This window comes from Nicotiana attenuata, chromosome 12, assembly GCF_001879085.1.
Source record: "Nicotiana attenuata strain UT chromosome 12, NIATTr2, whole genome shotgun sequence".
NCBI classification, from domain to species: Eukaryota; Viridiplantae; Streptophyta; class Magnoliopsida; order Solanales; family Solanaceae; genus Nicotiana; species Nicotiana attenuata.
In genome coordinates, this window is record NC_032000.1 from 25,780,765 (window position 1) to 25,791,614 (window position 10,850).

The following is a 10,850-nucleotide window of genomic DNA, read 5'->3' on the forward strand; positions in this document are numbered from 1 at the left end:
ATCAATCTCTCAATTGAATCAATTCCTTGTTAGCTAGGTTAACCTAGACTAGGTCTCTCTTTCTCAAGAAGAGACTAAGCCCAATAGGCATAAATCAATATTTGCAACCATTAACTTCACAATTAAAGCATAAACCTAACTAAATAACAAACACCAGTTCATAGACAAGCATAAAATTAATCACCCATAAGGTTTACACACTAGGGTTGGGTCACAACCCTAGTTAAAAATCTAGCTACTCATAGTGGGTGTAGAATAAAACAAAGAAGAAAAGATAATAAAACTCATATCGAAAGATTAAAATATAAAAATCCAATGTTAAATCACAAAAAGAAGCTAAAGTTGCCTAAAGAATCAAGGAAAAACGGCTACAACACTTTTAGTATTCAAAACTTGACCTAATTTCGTGAAACTATTCTAGTTATACAAAGATGGAATTTTGGGACAAAAATACCCTTTCAGAGGTTGTGCGGTCCGCACTTTGCTTCAGTCTTGACAGGAGTTGAATCTGCGGCCACACAATTCTGAATGCGGCCGCATCTCTCATATTCTACGGTCCACACAATTCTTGGTGCGGGCGCGTAGGGCTCTTGTGCGGACCGCACATTTCTGAGTGCGGCCACATAGCAGACTTCTGCGGCCGCACAATAATTGTGCGGTCCGCATTTCCTTTAATCCTGAAATGATAACTCTCGGAACTTCTGCTCTTGGTTAGCTTCTGCGGCCGCACATTTCATGTGCGGCCCGCACTTTGCACTTGGTCTCTGATGGATTTTCCTTCATAATCTGTGGCAACAGATGGAAATTTGCAGTCCGCACTTAAGCTTTTGTGCCTGATTTTTCCTTGAGTTCAGATCGCTCCTTCTTGAGTTGGATTTCATCTTAGTGGCTCATTTTTCAATACTCCTGCAATTCAGTATATTTCATCAGTTTTTGGGAATATAATTAAACATTTTTGGACTAAAATAAAACCTAAAATGCGCTAATAAGTAGTCTAAATCCCCACTTATCAAGCCCAAATTCCTTCTTCGCGTTCGCGTGACCTCTCTCGCATTCGCGAAAAACAAAAGTTCGCACCAAAAACCAGCAATCTTTCCCGACATGGAGATAGGAATAACTCTCTAATACGACCTCAAAATTTGATGATTCTTGTTGCTATAGTTACGTAATTATGATACGGATATAATGGCTCAATAGAATCACAAATCAAATATTTTTTTGTTAATATGGTACCTTTTATGCCAAAAAAATGATGCTGAAACATCAAATAAGAGCACGACACAATCCATACCCATCTGAAACTCATCGGAATCTAACTAAAACTTGTGGACCAGTCCAAAATCATCATAAAAATTTGTTAAAACTTTAAAATCATGAATTCGAGCTCGTTAAGTCCACTATTTGACCGTGGTCAATTCATTTTCTTAAACTTAATCAATATGCAACTTAAGTGTCTGAATTACTCTTAAACATTTCGGATCACGACCAAACTTCACACACAGTCCCAATAAACTAAATGAACCTATCCAATTCCAAGGTCCCGGAATACCACCTGGAGTCTGCTAACACCAAAGTCCACTCCAAGTCAACTTAGCAAATTTAAAAACTTTGAAAATGCAAACTTCCGACAATAAGCGCCAAATCGCTCCCGGACGACCCAATAATTAACCCGAACATACCCTAGTCAAAAATCACCTTACGAACCTATATAAACCTTAAAATCCTGATTCTGATATCGTTTACTCAGAATTCAAACATTGGTCAACTCTTCTAATTTAAAGCTTCTGAATTGAAAATTATTCTTCCAAATCAACTCTGAACTATCCGAAAATCAAAATTGACTACACGTGCAAGTCATAATACATATAATGAAGCTACTCAAGGTCTCAAACCTCCAAACAACATGATAGAGCTAGAAACGACCGGTCAGATCGTTACAAAAAATCTGAAGAAAAATACCCTTAAAAAATTCAGAAATTTTTTAGCATAATATGCTGGAGTTCATATTTTTTACATATGAGATTCCACCATAATGTTCAGGAATTTCATAATATGATGGAAGTTTATATGCAGGCATATTATGCTATAACTTTCCGTGTGCTAGAGTTCCAACATAATATGCTGGAAGTTTATATGCAGGAGCTCTATAATCCAGCATATTATGCTGAAACTTTGCATTTAAGCAAAATAGCAGTAATTTTTTAATGACTTTGTAAACGCTGGATATTTCTCAATTACCAGCCCGAAACTGGCTAGCCTGTACTATTTTATAATCTATTTATGGTAAAGAGAATGTTAGGATGTTATTGTAAAAAAGTTAAATAAGCTAACTATGGCAGTTTAATATATTGCATTTAGTACAGGATTCTTTTACTCAACTATTATTCCTTAGTACTCCAACATAATTTAATTAAAACACTACCCTCATTGTCAGTTGACCCAATATACCAACAAATTTAGGCTAATATTTTAGGTCATTACCCGACTTAACCTAGATTCTATATAAGTTGTAAGACAATTTTTATCTGTTAGCCCAGAATACTTTCGGGGTGGTTGGTATGATTCCAGGGATGTTTCGGAGTGAATTGGGACATTTAGGTCCAAGGTTGGAGGCTTAATTTATTAGAGTTGACTGGAGTTTGACTTTTGTATATACGACTTAGAATAGAGGTTTGAAGGTTCCAATAGCTTTGTGTGGTGATTTAGGACTTAGGGGTATGTCCAGATAATGATTTGGAGGTTAGTAGGTCGTTCTGACTTGAATTGGCAAAATTTGGAACGTTGAAGGTTTGGAAGGTTGAGAGGTTTGACCGAGAGTTGACTTTGTTGATGCCAGGCTCAGATATGATTCCGGGAGTTGGAGTAGGTCCGTTGTATCATTTATGACTTGTGCACAAATTTTAAGGTCAATCGAAGTTGGTTTGATAGGCTTCGACATTGGTTTTAGAAGTTGGAAATTCACTAGTTTCATTAGGCTTGAATTGGGGTGAGATTCGTGATTTTGATGTTGTTTGATGTGATTTGAGGCTTCAACTAAGTTCGTATCATGTTTTAGGATGTGTTGGTATGTTTGGATAGGGTCCCGGGGGCCTCGAGTTTGATTCAGATTGAAATCGGATTGAGTCTTGGACTTAAGGAATTTCTATTGGCTTCAGTTCTAGTGTAACCGCACCTGTGAGGTTTAGTCTGCAGGTGCAGAGCCCCAGAAACATCCATGTAGGCACAGATGCAGGTTTGGCAAGAGAGGGATTGATGCAAAAGTGCGAGACTTTATAGTACCTGTGAGGGCGCATGTGCGTGATTGTGACCGCAGGTGTGGAGGATGAGTTGGGCATGGGTTTCCGCAGAAGCGAATGTGGGTGAGCAGAAGCGCATCCGCATATGCGAGATAAGGCCCGCAAAAGTGGAAGACGATTGGTTTTTTGAGTTATCTACTTTAACTGCAATTATATACTCAGTCATGTTCCTTCATTTGCATATCATATCTCAGTCTCGGTTATCATTTACCTATTATATGACATGTTATTATTAATTGGGTTAAGTAGCACGAGGTTGTGAGCCTTGAAACTTGAGAGATTGATGACTGAGGTGAGCCTGAGAGCTAGGTTGTGAGTGTTATTGTGGATCAGGCTGCACGCCGCAACATGCCTTATTGACTTATTTATTATTATGGATCGAGTTGCACGCTGCAGCAATCTTATAGGATTTATATTAGTGCTCGGGCAGGATCCGCCCCTCTGGAGTCTGACATAGCAGCAGTGAGTACAAGCACAATAATATATACACGTGCTTTGGTGAGGGCACTTGCACACTCATGAGTGATTGTGTGTGTGATGAGTGGGTATTTAAGTTAGACAGATTGAGTACTCTGAGAGTGTGAGTACCTGGGAATATTACTATGATACCTTACATTTGACATGCATATTTGACATGTAGGCATAGAGATGTACCATTCCTCATGCTAGCTATACTTAACCTATTCTTATCAGTGTTGGTCTTTAATTGTGAAATTGAATCCATGTCTAAATTTCTGTACCATGAATGATGAGAATATGGAAGTTTTTCTGAGTTATTTACTGTCCTTGTCATTATCTTACATGTATTGTCATTATATTGATTCTGACTATATCCTTCTGAGCTCGTCACTCCTTTCAGTCCAAGGTTAGTCCTGTTACTTATTGAGTATATTGGGTCAGTTGTACTCATATTACACTATGCATTTCGTGTGTGGATCTAGGTACATCTAGACGCGGTGATTGCTAGACTGGTGCTAGTACCTGCTCGGAGACTTTGAGTTAGCTGCTATGACGCCCGCAGACCTTGATTCTCCTTCCTTTTATTTTATTCAGTACTGTTCTATTATTCAAACAGTTGTACTAGAGTTTTAGTCTATGTTGATACTTAGTAGTGCTCATGTACTCGTCGCCATCAGATTTTGGGATGGTTGTAGTAGCATTCATTTATTTTTATTAGATATTTAAGGTATCTTCTGTTGTTGAGTTTATTAAAGCATGTTTTATTCAAATGTTTAGCTGTTGTGTGATTGTTGGCTTGCCTAGCAAGTGTGTTAGGTGCCATCACGACAGTTTGGGATTTAGGGCCGTGACAATCGTGTATAAATGTATATATTTGTGTATTGCTATGTAATTATATTTTTTTTCCAATATATAAGGATGTACATACATTATTAGTTTATGGGGGGGGTAGGGGGGGGGGTAGGGGGGGGCTTCATTAAAGTTTGACACTTTCTTCTCTTTTTCTTCTTTTTCATGTGTGTGTTGTATGGAAAAGATCATGTACGTACTAGAGGGATTCTATAATTCTTTTACCAAGTTTTAATTTTTCTATTATCTTGTTGGATGGCTTCAACAATTGCACATAAAAAATCATCCTTTTAATTTAAAATTTGGCTAATAATTCTGATGTGTTAAAACCTAAATTATTCATCACTCAAAGTGTACTAAAAGAGAATATTTCATTATAAAATTATGTTTTTCCATAAAGAAAAGAAAAAAAATGGGAGAATGTTTAGTTTTTTAATATATAATTTATTAGTATTTACATTGTCGACCCCCAACCTCTATTTTTATTTTAGTTTTGTTACTTCAATCATCCGCTTTGCACCGATTAGATAATAAGTTAAAATTACTGAAGTTCAAAACTTCTAAGCGTATATTCAAGAGGAAAACTTATACAAATGTCTCAAATAAGTCTCAAATTATCAACCTCTAGCCATTAATCATAGACTTACCAAAATTAGCCAAGCACATATAAAAATTGAAAAATCAAATAAATAAGGTTATTTCTCTCAAATAATCACATGCAAAAATCTCCGTCCATATTTTAAGCGTGATTAGCAACAATAAATGCAAGACGGAAAGAAAATTTCATGGATGAGATAGCAAATAAGGTGATAAACAAAATAAAACATAAAAAAATACTATATTCTAAAATCTAAGCAAAAAAGGAACTTTTTCAATGGGTATAGTTGAAATTCATTGAAAACATATACATAAGTCAATATACAAAATTTGAGGAAGATTGGAGATGATTCGTACTGGTATTGTATCAAAATTCGTAATTAAATCAAGTTCAAAAAATTCTTCTGCGACACATGTATCAAACATGTATCACGCATGTATCTCACATACGGTATAAATGAATATACATGTGATATACAATTGATACAAATATGATACACAAATGATACACATATCATTTTTTTTTTTTTCATATTCAGTTTTTACTTCAAATTTTCAATTCAAATCACCTCAAAACTTCACTAATCATCCCAAAACTAAGATTCAAGCTCCTTAAGATGTACCCAATCTATTCTAATAACACCCACACAAAAGAAAGCAAAAATTTGACCTTTTTTGTTGCAAACAACTAATTGGCTAATATTAGTAATATTTTATGAATTGGCCAATTTTTGTAATGAGTTACTTATAAATGAACATAGCTGGTAGTTTCCCTGTTTAAGATTCATGTTTATATGACCTTATTGGCCTATTATTTTTGGGCTATAAATTTATAAAGCCACGTGGTTGTGATGTATGTGTATGAGTTTTCTTTATATATAATTCTTTTATTGTTAATTCACCGGATAACGTTCTAGTTTCCTTAGCACTCAAAATATTTTTCCCACCACTTGTAGGACAAAGAAATAAAGAGTTGAAAAATATTGCTTCTTTAAGTTTAACATACGCTTCTTTAAGTTTATTCTGCTCGAATAGCAATATTATTTTTTTAGTTAAAAGGAAAAATTTCATTTAACCAAGTATCAATATATGCATATGACTCAGTTTGAGTCATGAGTCAAATTTCAAGTGGATCAGGACTATGACAACTAAAGGACTAACTTTAGATCACTAAAACTATACATCACTATAACAACTAAAATCTATGTAGGGTAGCTATTCAAACAATCTAAGTGACTTTTCCAACTACAAAATTTTTTGACCATATATATGCAACTGCTGTATGACTTCTCGAATCAGCTTCCCTTTACCCTTTTTTGTTATCTGAACCTTCTCCCATTTCTTTCTGACCATACATGATAAACCATTGCTGCAAACAGGAACCCAATGATACCTGCTCTTGGTCTCTTGCTGCTGGTTTTCTTTGCTGTCTAGGCAACTTCCTCCTCCCAGCTTTTGACTTGTCTCTGTTCTCCTATCAAACGCAGTAGTGTGCTCCATATTGAGCTAGTGTAGGGGCAAGCAATGAAGAGATGAGCTAGTGATTTCACTTCATTAGAATTACACAAGACACATTCTTGCGAAACTCTTATACCCCATATTATCAATCTGTCAACTATTAACGACCTCTTATGGACAACTAGCCAAAGGATAAAATGGTGCCTAGATAGGATATGTTTGTTCAGCAGCAAACCTCGCCAAGATACCTTCTGGAACTGGGGGATAAAGAATCGGTATGTCTTTTTTATGCTGAACTTCCCCTTATCTTCAAACTCTTCAATAGCCACCATATTATTTCCAGCATTTCTCAGCCAATCTCTTGCTCCAAATATTTTCCTGACTACCCAACATGCTTGTGTCAGCGTGGCCACTCTTCAGGTCTTTGCCCTTTATGTAGATTACATGAATCCATTGCACCCAGAGTTTGTCCTTCTTTTTATCAGTTTCCCAAAGGAGCTTGCATATTGTAGCTTTGTTCCGTGTAAAGAAATCTAAGATACTCAGTCCTCCATCAGTTTTAGGCATACATAGAGTACTCCAGGCTACTAGTGCTTTTCTAGAAAATTTATTACTTCCTGTCCAAAGAAAATTCCTACACACAGTTGTTACCATTGTGAGAATCTTTTTTGGAAGCAGGAATACTTGTGCCCAATAAGTCTGCATTTCGGAAAGAACACTTTTTATTAACTGGACTCTTCCACTATAGGATAGAAGCTTTGTAGTCCAACACTTTATTCTAGCAATGATCTTTTCAACCAGTGGAATACATTGAACCACTGACAGTTTTCTAGATGATAATGGAACTCCCAGATACTGGAATGGCATCTACCCTATGGAAAAGTATATGTCTTGTATGATCTGAGTTTTGAATTCAGGGGATACACCACAGTTCGATAAACTTTACATGTCACAATCGTGTTCGTAGTGGGGAGAACTTTAAGAAATGGCTTATTTATGCCACCCATTAATAAATTCATATTACTGACATTACACTATTCGTCCATACATGTCATTTTCACTAACGCCTGTTTTTAAATAGTTGTTTTACCCAAATTTTCCATGTGTCATATGACTAGACCCCCTCTTTTAACTCGACCCCATATCCATCTAATACTAATTATTCGATTTTAATCCAACCCATCTATTTTATAATATTATTGAACTACAACCCCAACCATGATTCAAGAGATTTACCTTTATAAGAAAAGAGAGTGGCCCACGATTAACATGGCTGATGCAATTGGAGGGGGAGGGGGGGTTAATCCAGTCTCTATCAAATGGGTACAAACACTGCTCAACAAACACAAAATATCCATTCTCCAACTCTATATAGGTACAAAATGATTGTATTTTCGGAAAAGGGCCAAAACTACCCCTGTCATATGCTAAATGGTTTATAAATACCCTTCGTCCATCTATCCGTCCAAAAAAATACACGATGTTAATTCTATTAATAAAATTACCCCCCCCCCCCTCGCCCCGTGACTAACGGCAGAACTGGTGGGCCTACAATTTAATGATGTGTCATTTTCTACGGGGCCACGTGGCAATCTTTGACTGGAACAAAAATGAATATTATTATGATCCATTTACCTTATCTAACCCAAGGTTTTGTTAGCTGGGTCATAAAATTACATTAGTCCACCTAACTGATCCTTTAGCAATACACGGCCGACCTTTTTCAAGGTTTCTCTACTTCTTTTCCCCTTCTTCTCTCTATTTCTTTTCCCTTACTTCTCTCTAGAGATAGTGGATCTGGAAAAAAAACCAACTGATCCTATCAAAATTGAATTCAGATATCTCACCACCCATCAGGAAATTTTGTTTCTCAATTAAGTACTCTCAACTTAATTTCTTGAAAACGCCAACGATATATACAAGTTTTTTTATTTTTAGTTTTAGGGTGTAAAATAAGAATTTTTTCCTTACTTCTCCTTTAGTTTTCTGTAACTTTAGGGTGTTGTTCATGGAAGAAATGACTATGGTGGTGAGGTAGGTAAGGTGGTAGAGGATGTGATGAAAGAAGCGACTATGGTGGTGGGAGCAGTAGCTACGGTGATGGAGTTGCAGAGACAACCGCTACAGTGGTGAAAATAGTGTTGCGGCCAGTATGATGGTGGAGGTCAACTCCCAATGACGGTAGTTGCGCAAGAGAGAAGATGAATGGGAAGAGAGAGTTTAGGTGAAATCAAGAAGAAGATCGGGAAAATGGGGAAGCCGTTGGGTTGAAATAAGATTTATTTTTCTTTTAGTCCGATATTGCCACGTGGACCAGTAGAAAAATGACATGTCATTAAATTATAGGCCTACCAGTTCTGCCGTTAGTCGCGGGGGGCAATTTTATTAATAGAATTAACTTCGTGAATTTTTTTGGACGGCTAGATGGACAGAGGGTATTTATAAACCATTTAGCAAACGATAGGGTAGTTTTGGCCATTTTCCGCTATACTTTTAATGTTTTTAGCATTGAACATATTATATTTTAAAAATGTATTTATAGATTTAGTAGAGTTTTACACACAAATTTATATTCCTTATTGATAGTGGTGGCAAAATGAATAAAAATACAATTATCCATCCATATTCCACTAAAAATGGATTGCATAATGAACTTTTAAAAATGGATTAAATATGCATAAAATCTATATTATCCTCTTAAAAAAGGATAACCATTAGATTTAACTTTTACATTTGCAAAAAGTTAAATTGGGCAAGTTTGGATGACTAGTAATTTTTTCAAAAGTGATCATTTTAAAAAAGTCATTGATAATTCCATTCGTATATATTATCAACATATTAAATATGAGTCGGGTTAAGTCGAATAATTTATTTACTTTACCGATTTTCGATCCGGCCATATCTGACCCGGCCTACTCGTCCCTACTCACAGATAGTATTGGATTCCCCATCGAATCCGGTCTTGTAATTCCGTCCCTATTCATATAAGTTCCTGTGGTTCCATGGGTACAATCTGTGACATTTATGAATTCGTGAATTGAAAATTTCTTTGTGCACCACTCCAATGTCTAATCCCATCAAAACACAGCAATTATATATAAACCAACAAAAAATAGAAGCAAAAGAAAAGAAACGATATAACGAATAAAAGATGATATTCGATTACTTCAAATTAGTCCGATCGAATCCCTATTAACAGTTTCACTAAATATAACGAAACGGCGATATTTATCTACTAATCTACGAGATTCAATCCAATTAAACTCCTACCGTTAATTCCACAAGCAGAGTGAGACATTAAGCCTTAGACATCATCTTCTTGAACTCCTCAAAGTTAACACTACCGTCACCGTCATCATCAACGGAACTGATCATACGCCGACAATCCTTAAGCGAACACTTCTCTCCAATGCCCTTCAAAACGGAGTGCAACTCAGCCGCCGAAATCTTCCCGTTCTTATCCTTATCATACAAATTGAAAGCCTCACGGAGATCCTTATTAACAGTGTTAGGGCTTTCAACGGGGCAGTGAAATGCAGCGAACTCTTTCAAGTCGATGAAACCGTCGCCGTCGGTGTCAACTTCTAGCATCATTCGCTTTGCTTCGTCTGGCGTCGTTTTGGTGCCGAGAGCATTCAAAATTCCGCCAAGCTCCGATAAGGAGATTTTACCGTCGCCGTTAGTGTCGAATTTTTTGAACACCTTCTCGACTTCCTCTATCTCCGCCGTTAGGCTCGCCGGCGGTGAGGAATCTCTCGGATTTTTAGCCATGTTCCGGAGATTCTCAGTTGCGGGATAGTTGCTTCGGTTTTATTTATACTCGGGGATTACGCGGTTTAACGCGCAAGAAGGGGATATAATTGTGTGTCACGCGGATTAATTTCGCGTGAAGTTTACTCCACTTTTAGTTATTAAGTTGCGATGTGGTACGAACAATCGCATGCAGCTAAGTGAACAAGTGACTGCAAACGCAAAGTATCCATTCTACAAATCTACAGGGGACAGGTTTTCTTTTAAAGAAAATTGACCTAACACAAGAATTATCATTTTTTTTGTTAATTTGGTATAAAATAGAACACTATTTGGTGTTAAATAGAAAAATAAATATATGAAGTTGGGACAAATTATTTCAAGCATTACTTGAATAATGTTCTTTTGTGTATATAAATAGGGACGTATGCAGGATTTTTT

General features: G+C 36.4%; 1 protein-coding gene across 1 annotated transcript; it reads right to left on the reverse strand.

The window, feature by feature from the left end:
• Positions 9,798-10,477, reverse strand: LOC109236197 (probable calcium-binding protein CML18). Its single transcript, XM_019402402.1, has one exon. The coding sequence runs from the start codon at positions 10,428-10,430 to the stop codon at positions 9,957-9,959; it is 474 nt and encodes a 157-aa protein (XP_019257947.1). The 5' UTR covers positions 10,431-10,477; the 3' UTR covers positions 9,798-9,956.

Coding starts and splice junctions, on each gene's coding strand:
- LOC109236197 (XM_019402402.1), bottom strand. CDS start 10,430: ATGGCTAAAAATCCGAGAGATTCCTCACCGCCGGCGAGCCTAACGGCG.